Source organism: Bemisia tabaci, chromosome 2 (assembly GCF_918797505.1).
Source record: "Bemisia tabaci chromosome 2, PGI_BMITA_v3".
Classification (NCBI taxonomy): Eukaryota; Metazoa; Arthropoda; class Insecta; order Hemiptera; family Aleyrodidae; genus Bemisia; species Bemisia tabaci.
In genome coordinates this window covers 48584753-48608754 of record NC_092794.1, presented here as the reverse complement: position 1 = coordinate 48608754, position 24002 = coordinate 48584753, and the positions used below count along the sequence as shown (strand labels likewise).

Below are 24002 nucleotides of genomic sequence, written 5' to 3'. Positions count from 1 at the left end.
AGCTATACCACATCTGTTTACCATTTTACCTCGATAAAAATGACAACTATCACGTTATTAATATACGCACAATTTTTCTGAAGAGTTTCCGGGGATTTTTCGTAATGATCTCAAATAACATTATCGAAAATTTTGACCCGATATTTTCGTTCATTCTATTTTCATCGACAAAAAAAATTTAAACATCATCCATATTCCCGAGTACCTGCAATTCAGATCAGAAGCGGACTGGTTCTTCGAAGCGGATAGAGAAAAGTATATTTTCACTGGAATACATGCAGGATAGCAAAATCTCACAATAATGCTATGATCCTTGGATTGCAAGCTCGCGGTAAGCAATATTCGGAAATCGATAACTATTCATCAGGATAGGTTTAACACCAAGAAAATACGACTTTTCAACGACTGGAGCGCGCACCGTGGTATACGCGCAATGCATGAAGTATCCTGCAGACTTGTAAGGCGCTGTACTTTCCGGCGCGCACACCGTGCTGTACGCGCAATGCATGCAGTATCCTGCGATCTTATAAGGCGCTACTATATGTACGTTTCGCATCGTGCGCTCCAGGCTCCAGCCCCGCGCCGGCCGCACTGTGTTTGGTGTGATTATATTCAAACCTGCAGCGACAGCGAGTTTCAACTTATGAGTTTGAAGTTTTTGTAAAGTTTGTTGGAATTATCGTCATTTCATATGATAAAACATTACATAAAACCCAAGTAAGTTTCTTCTCTTCATTTATACCCTCTGGGGGTTGGGCCGCGTAGCGGCCAGGGGACATAGCCCTCTAGTATTTTTATAAGTACTTTTAAAAAAGAGCATGCAAGTGAAGCGACTTTTACGTGTAGGCTCCCTCGTTGCTGAGCAATGTAATGGAGTGATCATGTGGACTACATTATGCTATTCGGAACTACAATTTCTGGCTCATCTGTATGCATCCTCTAAAAGTGAACGCTGATAAGGACGTTATAACGTTAGCTATAGAGCAGCTAAAAGCTGTTCGGCCATTTTCCCGTTAAATTCCAGGGAAACTTGTTTGAAAGTGTTGTCCAATTTTTCAAAGAATTTGGCATTAAATTTGATCTAAAGTATCCAACAATTTCAAGAATATGCATTGATATAAAGAACTTGCCTCTCATAGATCGCCATCTTGTGTCTAAATATTTATAAATTAACTAACCAACATGTCGCTCTCACAGCGCTTTAGTGCGCTCTGCGCCACCCAACCGCCACCGATAGCGATCCTGCCAGACCTCCTCCAGCAAATCCTATTATAACATTCCAAATTTTTCATATCTTTCCACAAAAATGTATACTTTGTCAAAAGAAATTTAACTATGTCCTGCGGGGTTTCCTTGACACGGTAGTACTGCTGTCTTTTCTTACTGATCTTGTTGCTTTTCCAGGATCAATAAATATCAACTGGATCGCACTTGGCAAGAAAGAACCCGCGCGATTACTTACAGTGCTGTAAAAATGTTGCTTCCTCATAATCACCTAAAAAATCTCCCAGAATAACAGAAAAATTTTGCCTCCCACCAAAAACTAGTTAATTTCAAAGGGGTACAACTGTGTAAATTTTGAAATAACTGTGCATATAGTAAGTATTTTTAAAAGAAAATATGAAGTTGCGCAGTTTTGAAAACACTGCAATCGATTTGCTTCCTCTTTGCGGAATGGGATCCAATAACAGTATACAACTGTTAAATATTTCATCATTTCTATACTGTGTGTTTCTTACCTTAATAACATTCCGGGAGTAAAAAGAAGTAAGTCTCAGGTGAAATTCAACGGCCTAGAGTGTTCAACAATATTTCAACAGTGAATTCTTCAATTAGACGATGAATCTAGAGTTAATTCCGAACACACTCAACTAAGTGTTGCTAGATTATCCACGAATGTTTCAAGTGCAGGAAAAAAAATTAAAATTTCCCAACCCGTTGAATTTCGCACTCTCCTTAACATTACGGAGTATTTATATCAATTTGAGAACACGAACAAGTAAACACTTATCATAAATCCATCTAATGCGGATCGGCAAGTTTAAAAAAGTTCTGATTGCGGTTACTGACGAAAATTTCGGATACCTTTTTTCAAGTTTCGGTCGTTTCCGAAAAATCGCGTTTATGTTGACTTTATTCGTCAAAGTAAATATATTTTGAGTAGAAGAGTATAAAATCTAAGAATAAATAGAATCAGCGTGCACACCTACGAATACTACCTACAACGAGAATCTAGCGACAGGCTCGAAATTTGGTCCAACGTGAGTTGCTAAGAGCGGGCAACAGTTCGCGAAGCTCGACTAGATGGGAGCTCATGTAAATCTCCCTTTTTATAAAGTTTTACCTTGCCCGGGTCGGCCAACTCCGCCGTCAGTCACGATGGTAGACGAAATCATGCTGCGTCTGCCCCGGCGTTTATTTTTCCCTTTTTCAATTTCTCGCCCCGCGCGGATTGCGTCACCGTTGGCCAGATTCGGTCAAACCGATTGCTTGCAATATGCTGCAATTCGATTATTTGATTGTTGCTGCTTGTGGAATTTCACCCTATTTTTTTGACTAGTGACTGCTGTCACTCGCATTAAAATTAGACATCCATCGATAAGTTCGATGAGTTGAACGTTTCCTGCCGAACGAAACTATGTGCATTAAGACGTAAGCCCTGAGACCCATAAGGATATATATCGATGGTGAAACTTCAAAATTGCGTATATCGGTTGCGGTGTTTGAATATCTCCGCTCCTATTTTATTTTTTAAAAGGCAACCGAACCAACATCGTGGCTTGAAATTTTCACAAAATATTCTTCACATAGAGAAGAAAAATATTCGAAGTGCTCAATAAATGATGTTAAGTGGTTTTCCATATGAAAAATAAAGTATGACAGGAAGTCTGCAACGCCGCAAACCGATATACGCATTTCTGCAGTTTCACCATCGATATGCATAACAGGGCTCACGTCATAATGCGCATAGTTCCGTTTGGCAGAAATACGTCCAGTTGAACCTGCAGAGCATGCCAGTCTGACGAATGACGCGATATTCGACTAGAGATCGGCGCTCTTTACATGGTCCCAGGTCCAGGTCCTACCATGAGGGAGAACGCAAAAGTGTATTTCCTCGGAAAATACAGTAATTTAAAAAAAAAAAATACTCAGCTGATTATGCGATTTTTTTCATAGATGCGAGCATAACATTCATAAACGTCAATAACTTTAGATGGGGGAAAACTAAGATTATCCTTCAATTTCACGTGATACCACATACCTGCTCTGGGGTTCGAATAGTTGCTTGCTTGGTTTTCGCTTGTTGATAAGTTAGAAAGTACGCAAATCTCATCTCTCTCTCGCGAAAAGTAAGCGACTTTTTAGCGGATTCGTTGAATCCTGAGTAATTACGCGCTTGCCATCTCGGTATTAGCGGGAAATGCGGGGTTTTTTCAGCGATTTTTTACGAAATATGAGAAATTTGGCAATAATCACAGCGATATCGCAGCACATACGCGATTTTTCCGCCAGTTTAATAGAATCATTAAAAACACGAGTAGTATAACCTGCATACAGCGGAAAATACGCACATTTTCCAGCAGTTGATAAAGCTCACAAAAGTTCACTGAAAATTATATACACAATTTTCACGTTTATACCGCGGAAAAATCACGGCTTTTGCATGCATTGAGTCAAGCATTTCATTCATAAACATCGGTAACTTTTGACAGGCAAAAAGCTAGAATTCTCCTTCAATTTCTCATGATACCACATACTTGAGGAGTTGGATGCAAGAAGGGCATTTCTTGAAAAACCTTGTTTCAAGATACAAGTGATTGAAAGTTTGAATGTTCTTCCCGGCAACATGTTTGGTCAGACGTTTTTCAATTGTTTTATCCATGATAATATAAGCTTTAAGGAAAGTACTGACGGTTACAAGAATCATCACAATATCGCAGCAAATAGTCGATTGTTCCAAAAGATTTTACAAAATGATTAAATTTACGTTATTCGCATCGATATCGCGGCGTGCACACTGAAAAAAAATTCTCGGCGTTTTTACCACGGTCCGTTGGTACCTTTACCATCTCACTTTTTTTTACCAATTATTGGTAATTTTACCAAGAGCGACTGGTGAGCTTACCTAAAAACCGGTATTTTGACTGGTTTTTTCAGGTAAGATAATACCACTTTTATTGGTAATCAATGCCCGGTAACTTTGCCATTATATCTCGGTAATTCTACCACAGTCGATAAAGAATATTGGCGTTTTTACCAAGGTCCAGTAAAATTACCGAGAAAGTTCAATAATTTTACCAAGATTTCTCGGTAAAATTACCAATTCCGTAAATGGTAATTTTACCAAGAAAAACTACGATCAAATAGAACCCTGATTTCTTGGTAATTTTACCATTTTCTTAGTAAATACACCGAAATTTTTTTGTCAGTGCACACAAATTTTGCAGCAGTTGATGAAGAACATCCAAGATCCTACAATTTCCACCTCAATCGCGGAAGATAAACGAATTTAGTATCGATGTGAGCATAAATTCCATTAGCGTTGTAAATTCAGATATTAGTAAGGTGGAGAAATGGTGCTGGGTCCACGCCATCTCAAGCGGAAACCAAAACCAAGACATTCCAAAAATTACAATTAGAGTAAAAAATTTTTAAATCTAACTGGGTGTGGACCCAACACCATGTCTCCACCTTGTTACATACAGTTTCGGGCCATTTTTTAGTGTTTTTTCTCGTTCGGATATGAGAAAAGCTATGAATCTCCTTCATTTTCGCGTGATACCACAAATATCCTCATGTAAATCTTGAGCAAAACCTGGGTGTAAATAAATAAATAGATAAATAGATAAATAAATAAATAGATAGATAAATGGATAGATAAATAAATAAATAGATAAATAAATAAATAGATAAATAAATGGATAGATAAATAAATAAATGAATGAATAAATAAACAAACAGTGAAATTTAAACAACTCAAATGACATACCTTCTAGAAAATCAATATCCTCTTGTAGTAATTAGATTTTGACTCTAAACTTGAATTGGTTTCTGATGTCTTCTTTTCGTGAGAGGACTTTATTAATGTAATTTAGCGACTCCAATCCATTTTTTCAGCAGTAATCAACGTTTCCATCCGTGACAAACAAAATAGGTGTGCAAACTGAATTGAAGCACAATAATTTTCAGCAGACCAGGTAAATAGTACATAATTATCTAACGACTGTACTGACGGAATCTGTGGAAATCGCTTCATTTAAGTTTGGTTTTCTACGTTGATTTCATTCATATCTGACTTAAAGGATTTAAATGGACTACTAGACAAGGTACCTAAGAATTTAAGCATTCTGATACATGTTTTTTTTTAACTAGAATTTCACATAGAACACGATTCTTGCATCGAAAATTACTGAAATCATGTACAACACCAATGCGTGACTGGAGCCACATGTGTGGACAATATTTTCCTTCATTTCCGAGTGATACCACATCAAGTACCTACTTTGGAATCCAAAAAGTTGCCCGCGAGAATGCAAAAAGTCCGCATTCATTATGGTGCGATTATTATACCTACATTCATGAACGTCAGTAATTCGAGACAGCCGAAAAGCTTCGATTATCCTTCTAAGCGGCATGATACCACGAATCGTGATACCACGAGTTCAAGTAACGTTGCTAGGTTAGTTTCGGAATGGAGTTGTTGCATGTGTGAGGAATTTGCGATTTTACCACTGATTTTTATGTAAAAGTTCGCGAGAAACACGATGGTGCCACTGGTGTTCTCCCAAGCTCAAAAAAAGCTCTCAAGTTGAGACCAAAATGGAGAGGATATCCCACCCTACCCTGAGAGTCCACCTCTACATCAAAACAAACTCCCCATGCAAAGATATGGAGCAAATACATTAGCAAGGTTGCCGTGTTTTCAGTTTTGGAGTCCCCAAATGAAGTGGCAGCCCTGTCAATGTATTTTCTCCCTATCTTCGCATGGAGAGTTCGTCTTGATGCGCACGTGGACTCTCAGGATAGCGTGGGATATCCCCATCATTCCCTCCATTACGACCTCAACTTGAGAGCTTTTTCTGAGCTTGGGAGTTGATTTCAGAGAAAACCAGTGGCACCATCGTGTTTCTCGCGAACTTTTACATTAGAATCAGTTGCCAAATTGCAAATTCCTCACACATGCAACATCTCCATTTAAGGATGTGAGCATTATACCTGCAAAATGGTCAGTGAAACAGGCTTTCACGACTCCAAATTTTAGGCAGATATTTCAAGGCATAAAGAAAGCTATTTTTATAATTTCTCAACTACTGCAAAGCTAAATAGGTACGCTAATACAGTGGCAAAAGAGATAGTTTTGGTAAACTCTGGATGCCAAGTTCAAAAGTAAATCTCATAAACTCTAGCGAATAATGAACACTTTACCTGCAATCCTTTTTCACACTGACTTTGGTCCAATAATTATCAGCACAATATGGTGGATCTGAGCGGTGCTTACTAACCTTTAATGGGCGAAGTTGCCACATAAGGGAAATTCAAATTCATAATCTGCTGCCAAGGATTCACAAACTCTGACCAGACAAATATTTCCAACAGGCACTTAAGATAAAGTCTGAAGTTAAGAATTCTGGACACTCAGTCATATTGTTCGCACATAAAAGAAATATTGTCTCACTTATACAACTTCCGTTTTATATTTATAAACTTTGGGCCTGTGGCCGCTACGCGGCCGACAACCAATGAAAGAAAACTACACGTAAAAAATCATGGAACAACCATGCTCAAGTTATTTCAGAGATGGGTGGATGCCGACGGGTGCACGTGAGAGAAAGTGTATTTATCTCTAATTGCAACGTTACGAACCACTTTTTATGTTTTATTTTTAATCAATATTTTTAAAAAGCTACACACTGTTTCTCCGCGAATTTTTCTGGATGATTTCAAATAAATCAAAGAAAATTTTGTTGTAATATTTTCCGTTTGTTCTGACGATCCAATTTTATTAAATGAGAAAAAAATTCCACGTCTTCAGAGTTTCTGAATTTTTGTAATAAATTCCCTTTAATTATCGTAAAAACCAGGTAAAGAGTCAAGAGTAATGACGCGGAGTTCTAAAGTTTTGCGGCGACTTCACCGTCGCACGAGTCACAGGGAAGGGAACGCGGTGGAGTCATCTTCTTAGTGTGGCGCGCCTTCAATCCGGCTAGCGGCAATAGGTATGCCTACACCCGTGGTCGAATAGTTAGGTATGGAAATTCACTCTGACATTCAAATTATCGCTCGATTATCATCAAAATCCCCATTTAACCAGGGCAAAAACTCAGTTCGAGATTTTCCGAGCATTTATCAATATTCAAATGACTAGACCGAAATCAGTGTTCCTTAGTGTCAGCGCTAGAAGTCTTGTCAAATCTGAGAACTGGATTGTGCAGGTGTTTTCATCTACGGGGACCGTAACCGTAAGGGACGTTGAAAAAATTTCAACGATTTTTCAGGGGCTGTGTGCAACCTGCAACGATTAGGTCCATGAACATTCGATAAGAAACTTCAAAATTCGACACATTTTTTTTTTTTACATTTCAAAATTGAGATTTTACTGATTCTATGCGTTCCGTGACATGCTGACTCCTTATCAAAATTTAGAAAAGAATTCCTTTAATTTCACGGAGTTCATCCGACAAAACTCCACGCACCACGCAGGAAGATTCAATAAGAAATTCAATTTTATAAATTTTCATAAAATTGGGCATCTCTGCCTTCAGGGTTTGACGCGCAAGATGGCCGCCAGAAGTACTTGCGTATTTTTGACCTATAAAGACCAGCCTCCACCACTCTTTTTGACTGTTTCTACATCATTTTCATTTGTGAGGTTATGTTTACCTCCTAAAGACTCTTATCATTACCATTCCTCCCCCTGTCAAATCGAACTCAAACATTTTCGTTTGGAACAACTAATTTACTATCACCGTAGACAACTAGTTCTTTTTAACTCGCTAGGAACGTCCAACCGATGTTACTCTCTCGATGATTTAGAGTTCGTATGCATCCTACGCGCTGCTGTGTCATTTTGAAATGGTAAGACCACTGAAACTCTCTTCATTATTAATCACTTTTTCATGCCTTTGGTCTCTTGCAGACCAATTTTTAAATTAGCAAAATGAATCTGAGTGTATAAAATTTTGTCAGATTTTTCAAATACATCGATTTTTCTTGGTTGCTCTGTTTTGTCTCGCCAAAACAGACTACTTTTCGTCGGGACCACTGCGTCACCTAGTTTTTTGTTCTTTTTAATCAAAGTTGTTCTGAACGGTACAATATGAGCTTTCTTATTTTTGCTTCTGTTGAATGTGCATTTTATATTCGAAAACTTTCTGGAATTGTTGTTTTTCAAATCCAGTGATTATTCAAGCAATTGGTTTGACAGAGGCTGGTTGCTCAGATTCCATTGTACTTATAGTCGAATGTCCATAGACTCAAGTGTTTCTATCATTTGTTACCAAGTTTTTGTGTATGTTGCTACTCTGTAACTAGTCATCATATTCTGTTCAGTCAATTGATTAGAGTGCGCCCTTTCCATGGCTTCTTAATTTCTCTAATGTGAACAATGCATAATAGCCTTGAAAATTTAGATTTCAAAGTTTACATTTCCTCTAAGTAACACCAATATCCAGAATGTAGCATTTCTACTCTCTAGTATCATCTACATTCTGAATTACCTACAGTAAACATTTCCTTTCTAGTAAGACAGAAATTTTTTAATCTCCGGAAGCGCATGTCAGGGGCCTTCAGTTATCCAACAGCGATTTTTTAACCTATAATCACAAGGCTATTGTATATATCATTAGAAGATTCCTTACTTCTTAGTTCATCCATATTTTTGTACTGAAAGTTTTTTTTTTTTTTTTTTCTAATCTGCTATCTTAGTCATGGTTTTCTTTAAAGTCCAGTTTAAATACTTCTACATTATTCCAAGGAAGGGATGGATGAGAAAATACTTAGAGGTATGACATCTGAAATGTCTCCTCCTTTCTCTCCATTCCTCTCCTCTCAACCTTTGATACTCTTAAATTTTATCTGGAATTGTATGTCATTACTTCCTTTACAATTGTTTCAGGTCAACGACTCAGACACCCTAATTTCGTTGAAACAGCTACTAGAAGAATTTTATGGCATCGGAACGAGTAATGTGCGAAAGAGAGAAATTGAAACACTCTTGTCAGATTTTGGGAGACAGAGACATGCATGGAAGCAATGTTTCTATTTCATGTCTCATTCAGATAATCAGTACATTTGGATGTTTTGCCTAACCAATGTAATTGAGGTAATTATTCATCATCATTAGTCGGTTATAATTAATTGTGACCTGAGTATGAGATGACAGAACTGCAATTATAACATTATCTGGAACAGCTTGAAAATTGCTTGATTCTCTATGCTTCATGCAGCCTAATACTAAATAATCCTGCAAAAGGATCTTGGAATTTCCATATATTTCTTTGTGCTCGATTTTTCAAAAGAAAGTACCTACTTAATGTTTTTGCAAATTATATTTGAATAATTTTCAAAGAGAAAATGAATTAGTGAACCATGTGAATTTTATTACCTACTTAAAAATGATCAATGCCCTCCTAATAATTGGATGTGACAGGAAGTGTTCATCATTCCAAAAGAAAGTACAAGGTGCTCTAGTTTCTCCATTATTTTTGCTGTATGTCGACGGCAAAAGTAATAAAACCATGTATCTTTATCGCGATTTTTCAAAATCACTGCTGTTACCCATTTTTTTTTTCGAAGAAACTGTACAGTTTGAAGTTCATGAAATATCCTGCCCACAGACAAGAAAAATCAAAGTTTTCAATAAAATACATTGACCAATTTTCCGAAGAAAAAATAAATTATCATAGGAAAGTCTGCAACATCACAAACAGAGGCATGTGGTTTTGCAGAATATTCTATGAAATTTTCCAGCCATGATTTTGGCTTAGTCTTCTTTTAAGTTATAAAATGGTAGCAGAGATTTTAAAAAACTGCGACTGAGATACGCATTTTTCAGTTTCACTTTCAAGATTGCTTCATCAGTCTGCAAACCTGCTGCTCAAGAATTAGATTTTTCTCAGTCTCTAATGAAGTTTAACTGTTTTCTTCTTATTTTCAGACTGTCATAACTCAACGCTGGATCAGTCTAGAGTCAAATGAGAGAGCAGAGCTACGATCGTTTCTGTACAATGCTGCCGTGTCACCAGATAGCACCATTCCTCTATTCATCAGAAACAAGCTCATTAAGCTGATGTGTATTATTGCTAAGTTCGATTGGCCCCACTTTTATCCAGATTTTTTCGTCAACATTATCAATGTACGACCTTAATCATTTATTTGTTCAGGTTAACATTTATCCGTTTGGGACGTAGTCTCAGAGAGTTGCATCCGCGATTTTCAGAAAAATCTTGATGTCTAGAAATTGATGAGTGATGGTACGGATATGGTTGTGAGCGTGCCTTTGTCTCATTTCACACGCAGCATAAGCTGATAATTGAAAACTGGAAGGCCTAATGAGCACATATCTGTAATAATGTTCCAGAACTACTTTCAACAGTTCCTTTTTTGGCAGGAGGGGGAAGACTCCTGAACCACTAAACTTTAAATTTGTGCGGAAGTTATTGTCAATATTTAGTTCCATTTCCATCTGTATGTGAGTATTTTTTTTTCCTGTGAAAAGTAAAAATGCATAAGAAAATTCCCCAAGGGTAATATCACTGCCAGCAAAATGTTTTTTTTTATGAAATTGGACCATTTTGTACAATGTTTCGTATGCATTGCTCTTAATATTTTAATGTTCGTTTCTTTTCCAGCTGATACAAAGCAGAACCACAACCAAAGTAGGACTTTTAATACTAAAAACTGCATCCGAAGAGTTAATAACTTTGAAAGAAGATATAAGCGCCTCGAGAAAAGAAGAATTGCAGAGGCTTTTCCAAGCCCATCTACCGCAAGTGTTCACAATTTTAACTGGTAAGTTTGCGCTCTACAAATTTAATTTTTAATTTTAAAAAAAATGTCAGGTATTTCTAACATGGTTTCCAGTGGTCTAAAAAACCTGAAAAGCTACTTAGTGGCTTTAAGGCTTACGGTTCGATTGAACTAAAGCTAAATAAAAAAAGAAAAAAACCTTCTTCTCATGATTTTTCTTCTGAATCTTATAGTAAGATGTAGGTAAGTTGGTAGGTAGGCACACTATAAATTTTAAGCCCTCAACGCAAAAACTTCAATCAAACTGTTAGGAATTAATGTGTGACCATTAAAAATGCTCACCGTTTTCAGTTTTCGGTTTCATGATTATAATTAATTTAGACAAGATCCCCTTTTTCAGTCTTTGATATTTGGAACTCTTAAAAACTCAAAGTACCTTCATCAACATTTCTCTACACAAATGATTCATCTTACTTTCTCAGTCTTTCACCCTGCTTTTTCGTTCAAGGCTCATTTATGATTCCTAACTATATCTCTCTGAGTTTATTTTTTCATTTTATTTACATATACATACTTATGAGCCTATTTTAAAGCGCTCTCTGGCGGTCTGCAACACCTAGCTGCCAAAGTCCTCTATCCTCGCAAAGCCCTTCAAGGAGTTGGCACTCCCGCATTTCTTTTAAAACCCCCTGCCACCACCCTTTCACTGGGCATCCCCTATGTCCCCTCCCAGGAGGAACCCAATCAAGCATTTTTTTTCGGCAGCCTTTTTTTCGTTATTCTGTTGACATGTCCATCATGTCGCCAAATGCGATGTCATTTTTTACTTTCATGATCTGACGCCCTCTCTCATTGCAGACCCAATCCCTTCTAGAAATTTCTGCCGTTCTCCTCCAGAAACGCATCTCTGTTGCTCTTATCATCCCCTGAGTCCGTTCATTCAGCTGTCAAACTTTACATCCATATGTAAGAATTCTTTTGACAACAACATTGTAATTCGCCTCTCGTTTTCTTTGTGAATCCGCTAATCCCAGAGGATTCCATTTAACATGGCTATAGCCTTCCTTACTAGGGTGTTTCTTTCCTTAATAACTTGATCCATCCTTCCATCCGAGGTCAACCGCAGCCCCAAGTACTTAAAGTCCGCGCAGCCTTTGATCTGCTGTCCATCCTCCAACTCAATGCTTTGCTGATCACCTCTCAAAGTCAGTTCCTCGGATTTTGATATACTGCCTTCATTTTCTTATTTTTTTTTTAAAAAAATTTATTTTAACTTGAAATTTCTTTTTGTTATTTTTAGCTGTTTTAGAAAGCAGTAACAACAATGAAGATACATGTGAATTAGCTCTAGAAACTTGTGCTCATCTGTTCTCTTGGGCACCTCTCGGTCCTCATTTCACACCATCTCTTCTTCAAATTGTCTTCAATTTCACCTCTGACCGGGTAATCTTTCAAAATATAACAATTTGCATTTTTGATGGATCGGTGGCACCAATTTTTTTAAGAGGAAAGAGGTGTGAATTTCGCCTAATAATTTGGATAAACAATACATAATAAAAAATTGCAATTATGAACCCTGAGAAGTTTAAAAAGAATCAAATATCGATGACCAAAGTGCAAAACCTTTGTAACTCCATTTTGATGTCTTAAGATATCAGCTCATATTTTCTTTTTCCCGAGAAAAACAAGGTAACCCTTTAACTTGAAATGTATACAGAATATTCAGCTGACAGAGAGACAAAATCAAGGAAGTTTTTTAGAAAATATGTTCATCAGTTCTCACAAGGAAAAATGAAGTATGACAGGAAGTGTGCAACGGTGCAAAGGGAGATATGTGGTTTTGTTTTTTGCCCTTGGATTTGTTAGAGCTAATAGAAAGTAGACAAAACAGGATTCAAGTAACCCCAGTGCTTGGGACCTGGTCTGCCAATACCATCCACCTACCTCCCCGCCCCCTTCCCAAAAAAAGGAGGTTATAAAGATTATGATGATTGGTAAAAATACATTTTATTCAATTGCAAATTTTAAGATCACAGATATGGTCCATGTTTTTCTCAGTAATATCTAAACTAAGATTTTTCATTTTTGAATTGCAGGGTGATTTAGGAGCGGTGGCTTTAAGCGCTTTGAATGAGATTCTGTATAAAAATTGTGTTCCTGTGACAAGTTTACCTCTAATCTTGTGGCTGTGTGAACAAGCCTGCCATCTTCTTCAGAACTTAGTCAAAATAGAGAACTCTAGTTGTTCTTACAAGTAAGTATTCGTACATGTCCTTTTGGAGTAAAACAAAACATTCTCTCCCATATCTACAGGACAGAAATTAAATCATCACTCTTAACTATTGTGATGAAGCTGCTTCAAATACACAATTTTCCTTTGAGATCAACTAACATTTCCAGCCGCTGAAGAAAACCATTATTAGAAGGTATAGAAAGTTTTCAAAGAACTTTATGTCATGATCAGAATGGATACAAGTAGCAATAAAAAAATGTAAACTTGTAAGATCAATTCTAGATTAGAATAAGCCTGTTGCTAACTTACTCTAGAGCAAAAATAAGAGTTGTTTTTAATGGAAAATGTTTCACAAATTACGATGAGTACATTAGCAAAGTCTAAAATGCACCCTTAAATTCACAATTTGTGTAAAAAATTTGCCTTTCTTTTAAGCCTCCCGCTTCAAAAATGGTTCTTTGCCACAGGTAAACTTTTCATAAGAGGATTCGATCCATACAACCCTCGCTTATTTGAAAGCGCTACGCTATATTCAACATGGCCAACTTGCCAAAACGCACGTTATGAGACCCGCATGTTTATATTTACATTTTTCTTGCATTGATAATGGCCATATTGCTTTCTCTTAATTTGCGTGCTGAAGCGACAACCATGTTGAATATTCCGCATCCTAGTGCGCAGGAGTTGGATGGAACAACTCCTCATACAAAATATTCACCTGTGCTGTAGTATCGTCCTTGAAAGGGAAGCTTAAAAAACGCTGATTTCTTAAGCAGATTGTAAAGTTAGGAGTGCATTTCAGACTTTGCCAATTTCCTAATCAAGACTGTTGAGGTATTTAGCACAAGATGCAACTCTTACTTTTGCTTACTGGATATTATAAGAGGAGCGAAGATTAAGACCAATCTTGTGTAAGCCTTCTACCTAAAAAAAATCAACTACCTTTTCAATAAAAATTATTTTTTCAACTATTTTGGGCTTTCTCCGTTATTTTATGAAAAGTGGTGGGGGGGGGGGGGGGGGATCAAGCTAACCTTATGTAACTTGGAAGGGGGTTATTAGACTGTCTCAGAGATTTCTAACAAGGGAGAGGGTGGGGGTAAAATGTCTGCCAAAGTACCTCATTAAACAGAGTTATTACGGTTTGAAATTCGCAATCTAAAGCTGAAATCTTGAGAAAAATTAATCATAAGTATTTTTTTTTTTTTAATTTATAGTTTCCAGTATTTTTTGGCCTTAATATTTTATTTGTTGTATGTTGTCGTCAGTTTCCCAGTCATTTACAAACTATTTAAACTGCTTTCTCTTGATTTGCCTGTATCTTCACTTTTTCAATGGATTTGCCTTTTGATTGTAATTTTTTTTCCAGCTTTTCTCTGAAGTTCATTGATTTGATAAAGCAAGTCATAGTTACTCATTGGCATCGAGTTGAGTCGAGCCCAAACTTCCCAGCGAAAGAGTTTTTATTGGCATTCCTCAGATTTACTTTCCAACAAACGCATGTTGAATTCTACTATGACTGTCTAGACACCTGGTGTTCATTTCTGGATTACTTACAACTTCAAGACTGTGATCACATTTTAGAGTAAGATTTTTTTTTTTTTTTTTTCAATGAAGTTCATCAGTAAATTTATTCTGTAAAGTTTAAAGTGAGTTACATTAAAATTATTATAAGTGGTTTTTTCAGTAAAGCTAAAGTTAAATTAAATGTAACTGCTATAATGCAAAATTCCCGAAGTTTTTCCACATGTTTGAATAAATTAAAACCAAGTGTGAATTAACTTGGTCCCTAATAACATGAAATATAATTTCCATAATAGTAAACCATTTTTCAAATGACCAATGAAATCAGTTTTACACAAACTGATTGAGGTGGACACACAGGTCATAAGTTATAAGTATGTTGGAGTTTTTTAGCTGTAAAAATCAGCATAAAGCTGAAAATCCGAATACAGAGGGAAAAAGCACTCATAAGCAAAATTTTTCCTCAAAGAGATACGCTGTTTGATGCAACACTAGTAACAACCATTCAACTTTGTGCTGATTTTTAACGCTTTTTGGCTAAAAAACTCCAACATATTGAAATCAGTTGCATTATACTTATCAAAGTGTGTGGGTTTTCACTGATATTTTTGCTTTTTCTTTCTAATTTTTTGCTCCTTTTCTCTTTTCAGGTATGGAACAATTTTGTTGAAACTGGTAAGAGACTTACTGGTTTACTTGAACCAAGAAAAAGAACTCTCCAATGACAGTTTAAATCAAGATGTAAGTTCATATAATTCCTTACTTGAATATTCACAATAATTAACATATGATTGGTAGTGCACAAAGTTTATTACTTGAATATTTATGTACCTATTTACTTTTGAAAGGCTCCAGCCTAGTGAGTGTACCAAATACAGAAGTTAAATTGCTACACAAAAAAAAATGAAATTGCTGATTTAACAATTCAATTGCTGAAAAAAGCAACTGCAATGTTTCAATGTAGATTTTACCGTAAAAAAATGCTACGAGGGGCATTCATAGAGTAAGTATATGTCTTTATTTTCTCAGAAACTAATGAAGATAAGTTAAAATGGTAAAAACTGTTTTTACCGCCATACTCTCAGCTCTTCAAAAAGCCCTCGTTTTTGAAATTTGGTTTACCGGTTCGTGAGTGACGTCATTTTTCCCGCGCCCATCTCTCGTCACCGCGAGTCCAAAATATTCGAGCGCAGCGGAGCTCCTTAGACGAGTACATGTTTTGGCTATGGTGTTTTGGGACGCTTAAGGAATATTGCTGATCGATTTCTTGGAAAGAGAAAAAACAATCGATGCCCAAATATTTTGTAAAGTTTTGAAAAAACTTAAGTCAGCAATCAAGCGAAAATGACCCGATCTTTTGTCTCATCAAGTTTTGCTCCTTCAAGACAACGCTAGGCCTCATGTGACTCAAGACTTGTTCACCTCATTCAAATATATAGGACCTTTTCCTTCATCCACCGTACTCACCAGACCTTGCTCCAAGCGATTTTCATCTTTTTCCTGCGGCCAAAAGAGCCAAAGAGCTTGGGTGGCCAAAAGTTCTCCACCGACACGGAGTTGCAAGAAGCTGTAAAGAAATGGTTCCAACAACAGGATGCGCAATTCTTTGAAGATGGAATCCACAAACAGCTAACACGGTATCAGAAATGTTTTCAACTGGTTGGAGATTATGTCGAAAAGTAAGGTAAGACAATTCAAAGCCTGAAAGTTTCACATATTTAACCAATCAACTGTGATACAACCTTCTTTACGGTGAAAACATGTACTCGTCTGAGGAGCTCCGTAGCCCTCTAATATTTTGGACACGCGGTGACGAGAGATGGGCGCAGGAAAAATGACATCACTTGCAAACCGGTAAACCAAATTTAAAAAACGAAGGCTTTTAGAAAAACTGAGAGTATGGCGGTAAAAACAATTTTTACCGTTTTAATTTATCTTCATTAGTTTTGGAGAAAATAAAGATATACACTTACTTTACGAATGCCCCTCATACTTTAACCACCCCTGTGGTTAAATTTATGCTCTAAAAATCACGGATAAGAATTATTGACAGTTTTCCCAAAAAACTGCACACTGAAACTTCTGGGTTTATTCCTTGAAAATTTTGGGTGTTCCTTAAATTCTTTGCCTTTGACTCGGGAGCACTCACAAACTTTAAAGCCTCTATCTCAATTTGTTCAAAAGTTACAAGGGTGATGCCTGGTGCTGGCGGTGTGGGCCTATTGGATCACCCTGTATTGTGGAGAGGGCACAGTTATGACAATGGCAAAGGGGACATACGAGCCGTCACCCTCTGGCCAAAGTATCATTAGCGCCATGCAACGTTTCAAAATTTCTGCCACCATTTTATTTTTTTACAGACAAATTGTTCAATGCAGCTGTCTGAAAATGTCCTGGAATTTTCTTTGTGCTGCCGATAAAAATCAGTGAAATTTTCAAATAGATGCAATCAAAATTTCCTCTATAAAATAATATAATGGCGGTGGAAATTTTGAAACGTCACTTGGCGCTTGTGATACTTTAGCCGGAGGGTGATAGAGCGCACATGCCCTAAAGAAAAACAAAAGAGCAAAAAAAAAAAAAACAACTCTCAAATCTTTAAATTTTATCAAAATGTTTATCTTCATTTTGTGCATTGTTTTGTTTTTGACTTTTATTCTTTTCTCCCCCTTTCAGGAAGAAAGTCCGAAGCAAGAGTTTGTTAGACTTACTGTTGGAGTAATCGAAAAAGTCTGTGATGTTCTTCCGTCTCAAGAAGAAGTTTGTAGCATGGTGGTAAGAATCCTTTGAGTTATTTTTTCCCCTTATGTTTTACATTGCGTTTTATTCATTCTTGATTCTGTTTTTATAAATGAAATTAATGGAAAAATAGAAAGCGGTGGTCAGGTGTTCATGTTACCTAACGCCACCCGTGCATGTAAACAAAAGTAAAAACTGGCCTGAAAATGAGCATTTCAAAAATCGCTAAAATGATTGCAGTCAGCAAATTCTGCAGTATCTCAAAATTTGGCCCTTAACTTGCTTTTGCAAGCTGAAGCTTAAAGTCCTTTTTTTCGTACATTGTTTTCATTTCCTAGAATGAGAACTTAAATTGTGTTGCAAGTAACATCATCCAGTGAAGTTCAAAATGACTGAAAAATCCTAGCAAACCCCCTTCTTTTCTTTTTGTTTGATTTATTTTCTTAACTTACTTGCGATCAAAGACAAGTTAATTTATATGCGCTGTTGCTGAAAGAATCTGCATAGACATGCTAATAAACAAAACTAAACAAATATAAAATCTCGCTCAAATTCCATAATACTTTTATTCTGTTATGTCTTCTACCTTTCCAGTATGAGCAGTGGCAATCTGCTTGTGCAATTTATACCAACGTCCTCTCAAGTAATGCAAATCCCCAAACAATTCAAGAGAAGGACTTGGCATCTCTCTGCCTAATTTTATCAAAACTGCATCCGTACCTGAAACCTACTCCAGCGCAGACTTCAATAATTTCCACTTTGGTGCATCTTGCTTCTACCTCTACTCAGCTGAAGTTGTATAGCGATCCATCTTACAGCAGTTATAAATACTTTTCATCTACACTTCTTCGTATGTAAGTTTTTTTTTGAGTTCTTTATTGATCAAAACAAAGTATACAGTATACAATGAACATGACAAAAGATGGAGTATGTCTATTAACAACAACTGCCTTTACAATCGGCATCAATTTGTTTTGGATGACAAAGAAAAGAAAATTTAACTACAATAAAGGTTTAGGCAGGAGCGACTTGTCTCCAGACGATGGATAGCTAAGTTGGGAAAAAAACAATGTAAACATTGCAAAAAACCAACACTGCAGGATGAGCATACGCTCGGGAGTTTCTTGAGGGGAAAAAACTAAAAGAAAAAGAAAAATAAATAAATAAATACAAAATATAAAATGAAAAACCCTCATAGGCTGGACCACCCACCCCCGTCGGTGTAAAAGGCCGGGAGGAGGGGGGGAGTCGCCGGTGTCCGTTCAAAGTGCATCCTTTATTTAGCTAATGAGTACTCACACGTTGATTTGGTAACGCCACCGCCACCCCAGCCGGAATAGGCGATCGGGGAGTGCGGGGGCGGTTGTTATCACTACGGAAGAGCCGCGTATTCCGAATGATTAGTGTTATCAGCGAACACACACACAGTGAGGCTGACCACCACGGGTAACCCGATATTTTTCATACTATTTCATAGCGACGGACCAGAGACGTACTCCCGATAAACGGCACTGATAAAATGCGATTACACTGATAACAAAAAGTAACTAGGCCGAAGCCATGAGGAATGTGAATTTAATTCACTAAAACTTAAATTTTCCAAGCCGAAAATACGGTCAAGGAAAAGCGTGGCGGGAAAAACGAAACACAACGCGGATAAAGCAAATTAAGATCTTTAAATTGGCACAAAAACCAAGCAGATAGGAGCACTTTGAACGGACACCGGGTGAGGCGAGCGCGGAGCAGGCCAAAAGTCGACCGACTCAGCGCGCGTCTCAAACGCGACTCCCTCGTATGTAAGTAGCTTTTTTTTTTGCATTTCCGCACCACCTTATAGAGTACTTTTTACTCCCATATCTGGGTAACACGCTGATTTCACAGCAGTCTAAGGTTCTGTATTCCACACTTAGAAAGAAAGCTCATCGACAGAGGTATTGCAGTGTTATGATATCTCTCTTACACATTGTAATGAGCCTCATCTGTTTCCCTATTTTTTCTTATAAATCTTTAATATATTCTCAAAATTTTGATGTTATATTACCCAGTATTAATGCTACTACATGCTATGATTCGGTGTTTTACGTAAAGTTGCAGATTCCGGTAAGAATGGCTTCTCAAAGACAAAATCGCAATCGCGCGGGCAAAATCGAATTTTGCCACCTTGAAATAATCCCCTTTGGAATTATTGAAAGTAACCATTCACAAAGAGTCTGGCGCTTAAAGAAAAACTAGATAGTGAATAAAATAAAAAAATAATTAATTCCTTTCTGCTTCTACCTAGCAGAGTAATGTTCATAGATGATGGACTTGAAATTTACGCCCGATCAATATTTGACTGTCTCTCCTTTTTTTTCAGACACTGTGAATTATTTGCATCATTACACACCTGGCTATCACAGAATAGTGAATTAGATGAAGCAGTATACCAAAAAGCCTTGTCAAGTTGTTTAGAATACGTATTGCCCCCGCAAAGCGAGCCACGGTTCACTCCAATCACCCTTCAAAGAGCTGCCGCACATTTATTCTCTTGCTTGGCTTACAAACCTCATCTTCTTCCACTTTGTTTTCAACCTTTAGTTGATAATCTTGCTCTTACTCACTTAGATCCAAAAGCTCGGCTTGTTGTCCACGCTACACTTTTCAAATGTATACTAGCTCTTCAAAATATCTCATTCAACGAGCGTTTAAATATTCTTACAAATTTCTTCGGTACTCTAGTCAAAGTCGAAACACTTTCTCACCTAACATCACTCCTGGAATGTTGTAAGCCGGACAAACAAGCTGAAAAGAAGTTACTGTACGCAGCACTGCAGCCAATCTTAGCAAAAATCATCACTGAATTCCATCAGCAACTGTCGCAAAATTCTAATGTTTGTGTTGACATGTTAGCCTTGTTTTTGGAGGCGTTTAAATCTCTTCACGACCAAATGGGCTCCTCTTTTACATCAGAAGCAATAACAACACTAATGGACTGTTATAATGGTAGTAATATCACTATTGGTATTGATAAGTTGTTACAACTTCTAATGTTCATCGTTGAGCTCCCAAGTAGCGCTTTCAAACATTTCGTTCCCTGCTGCATCAATCTATGCATGCAGCTCTTGCTGCCTGACAATGGGACACATGTCAATCCCGATATCAAAGCACCATTATTCCAATTAGTCTTCAGTATACTTCTGCATAAATGGCAGTACTTCTACCAAAATTCTTTATACGATGCTCAAGTTCCGGTGGATAAAGTAGACAGCTTGAAAAAAGTTCTCACCGCAGTGGGGATGTCCTTAATGGAATCAGACGTTACACTATTTGCTGAAAATCTCAAGTCACTTGAAGTCATAAATGAAAAATGGAAACTCTACAGCAGAGATTTTTTCAAGTCCAATTTTTTAGATTGTTTTTTGAATGTCCTTCTCAACATTCTGATACAAAAAAGTCACTCCTTGCTCATCGACGACATTATCACTGCTATTTTTAACTTATCATCTGTAAATTTTGATATTTTCTTTTCTCATTTTATTCCGGTATTCCTCGAAAGTATTGAAGGATTAGATGACAATCAAAGACGTTCACTTCGACAAAATATGAGAACAGACACGGATCTACCCAGTTTTTCGGTAAATATATCCCGGTTCATAAGTGATATCTGTAGGTATTTAATATTCAATGATGCTAGAGCACCTTCTTGATTTTTTTAACCTCTCATCCATTATTTTGGTGAGCAAAATGAATATACTAGGAATTCATATTTTTAGGCCGAATCTCCAATTGGACCTCTTATGCTAAATATTCCTAGTGGTGAAAAACTTTTGAGAGTTAGTAAAAAAGCTGTGAAAGTTCAAGTTTTTCTGGTCAAAATGTTCAAGGTGGATCCTCAATTTCTCGATCAATAGAACTTCCATGTGGCTTTGACATATGGACAGTGAAACTGCAGGAACGCGTGTGTAGTTAAGGGTATTTCAAAATCTATGCTTCCTTCTTATTTTATCAAAGAAGAACAAGCCAATGCTATCGCTTGAAATTTTCAAAGAATATTCTACACTCGGAGAAGAAAAATTAGGGAAGTTTTCCAGGGAAGTACTGAAACGTCAATCTGGGTTTCATCATTACTTGGCATATTCTTATGAGGAAATCAATCTTTTAAAACCTTAAAGTAAACTCCAAGGAATTTTTTCTAGCTTTATGTTGATATTTATGTATCAGTATTGATGATAAATTAGGAGAAGTGCTTTTGATTTAATGATGAAGATATGTATCAAAAATTACTCTCAGCGAGAACATCCCTTAGTGACCAATTTAAAAACTGACTTCTCAGTTTTTTTTAAAAAAAATGCCTTTCAATTACTAATATTTAAGTCTTTGCGATTTTACCCTGAATGTATTGCTTCTAAGAGGATCTATCTGATAAGGGTCCCTTCAATTTAAATCCTAAGGAAAAAATTTGGGGAAAAAAATATTAATAGAAAAATAGTGACATTCTTTGAAATTTGGATGCAAATAATGGTGCTAATGTGATATCTTTTATAAAGCATTCATTCCGTTAAAGTCGACATTTGATGTGAATGCCACCGAAAGTCTTGAATACCTTAAATTAAATCAGTATGATCTTTCATCAAAAGTATATCAGTACTAGAGTCAAATCTGTTAACATCAAGTTCAATAATGCCTGCTTAAATCCTAAAAAAGCTCTAAAAATCGCAGTCATGATGGTGAATTTAATTCCAATTAAGTTCAATATTTCATTACCACGTAAGTAATCTCACACCGTCTTTTTGCAAATTTTTTTTTTTTTTTTTTTTTTGTTTGTTTGTTTGTTTGTTTACTTTAAAATACCCCTGAAAGCATAATCTTGCTCTTCCAAGTAAAGCCCTGCAAGAACATTATTTAGTTCAGAATAAATTTAAACATAAAAGCATATTTTGTGGAATGTCAATAAAATTGAACAAAAACGAATTCAGAAACAGAAAAGTCTCAGGAATTATCCTAATAAAAATTACAGTGCTTCACTGTTATGAACTTTTAAGAAGCATAGTAAAGAATTTTAGTATTGGAGGAGCATGCTGCAACTGACATCTTGGTATAAAAGAATTTCATTTCTATAGTCTAGAGTCAAATAATCGTAATTAATTATTTTTGATAAACCGAGTTATTTGCATTCTTGAAGTACTGAGTTAGCGATTCATCCTTGTAAAAAAAAATGGTTATGATATGCAATACCAATGTACAGTACAAATATAGTTACGGTTCTTTGGCCCCTAACCAGTCGGACTGCATTTTGCCATAAGGAAGTACAATATCTGGCCCATCGATAAAAACACCTATCTGCGTAGGGAAACTAGTGGTACATATCATATGTTGCCTCCAAAGTAAGCTAGAAATTGTAGTTCTTAATTGCAATATGTGGTCCACTTGACAGCACTCCTTTATTTTCCATCTTAATCTTATATTCGTTTGTAATTGAGAATTATAATTGGCTTTTAGATATTTTCAAATTGCAGATATGTGCCATGAAAGAAAAATACCATAGAATCGAATCATGGATTAGATTTGCGATTACGTTCAATACGAATCATCGCTCACAGAGTTTAAAGAGAGATCTAATGTGTTAAAAATCAGAAAATGATTGCATTTCTTTTTCATTGTTCAATATTTGAGAGATTTTTCACTTTTCAAGTTTTGAATGCATGCATTTACTTTCTTGCTTGAGGCTTGAAAGCTATATTATACATTTTTTTATTTTTTTAATAGTAAAATAAAGCCTAAAATTTCCACTTTTTTAATTCATACCTACTTAAACTTCTACTAGTTGAGTGTATTACTCACTGGCAGAAGAAGAGGATAATTCATCATTTGATTAATTACTTTTCCTATTTATCTAATAAATCAATTAACTTTCCTTTTAAAAATTTGGGACTCTGTAAGAAAACAATGTTTTTTCATTCCATAGCCTCTTAATTTTAACTAAAATCATGAGTTCATTCCTTCTTGTGATGAAAGTACTGTGTACATAATTTGTTGCATAAATCTTAGCAACATTCATTGTTTTTATAAATATTTTTATTATTTATTTTAGTTTGTATTAACTTCTTACAAAAGTGTTTCTTTTTTATGTTCTCATTTTTTTTACGAAATAAATTCTGTTTATCAAAATATTTTCTGTGGTTGTTAATTAACGCTCTTGAAGTTTCTTGTAATTTTAGCTCAGATCGTCAAAATTTAAAGAGGTATTATTTATGACCTGAGGAAAAACGATCAGATGAAGAAAACTTGTAAATGAATTATCTTTACAAAAAGGACTGGACTCTGTCTGGATGTTCAATCAAAAAGAAAATTTTAATCTTACAGCAAACCTCTTGATTGAATTTTCCAAATCTTTTATTTGTTTAATAGCTATGAGTATCCGTCAAATCTCTCGTTTGAATTTTCCAAATCTTTGGTTTGTCTTATAGCTATGAGTATACTTGAAATATATCTTTTTCCCAACTCATCTTCTTTGGTTTGGCAGATAGAACTTTTAGAGGGACTTTCGTACAAGATCACA

The 24002-nt window shown here is 36.2% G+C and overlaps 2 protein-coding genes across 2 annotated transcripts in view; one reads left to right on the top strand and one right to left on the bottom strand.

Annotated features, from left to right (window-relative positions):
* SK (small conductance calcium-activated potassium channel) overlaps nt 1–2402 on the bottom strand; it is a 398226-nt gene extending 395824 nt beyond the window's left edge. Inside the window, exon 1 of the mRNA XM_072297495.1 lies at nt 1740–2402. The gene's annotated coding sequence lies outside the window, so the exon portion shown is untranslated. The remainder of the gene's footprint in view (nt 1–1739) is intronic.
* Nucleotides 2403–7863: 5461 nt separating this feature from the next.
* ebo (exportin ellipsoid body open) lies at nt 7864–23613 on the top strand. The gene is made up of 11 exons (XM_019061741.2): nt 7864–8076; nt 9116–9322; nt 10157–10354; nt 10851–11010; nt 12269–12411; nt 13065–13222; nt 14571–14786; nt 15376–15466; nt 17402–17500; nt 18059–18318; nt 19821–23613. The coding sequence occupies exons 1-11, from the start codon at nt 8074–8076 to the stop codon at nt 21148–21150; spliced, it is 2865 nt and encodes a 954-aa protein (XP_018917286.1). The 5' UTR covers nt 7864–8073; the 3' UTR covers nt 21151–23613.
* The last annotated feature ends 389 nt before the right edge of the window (nt 23614–24002 follow it).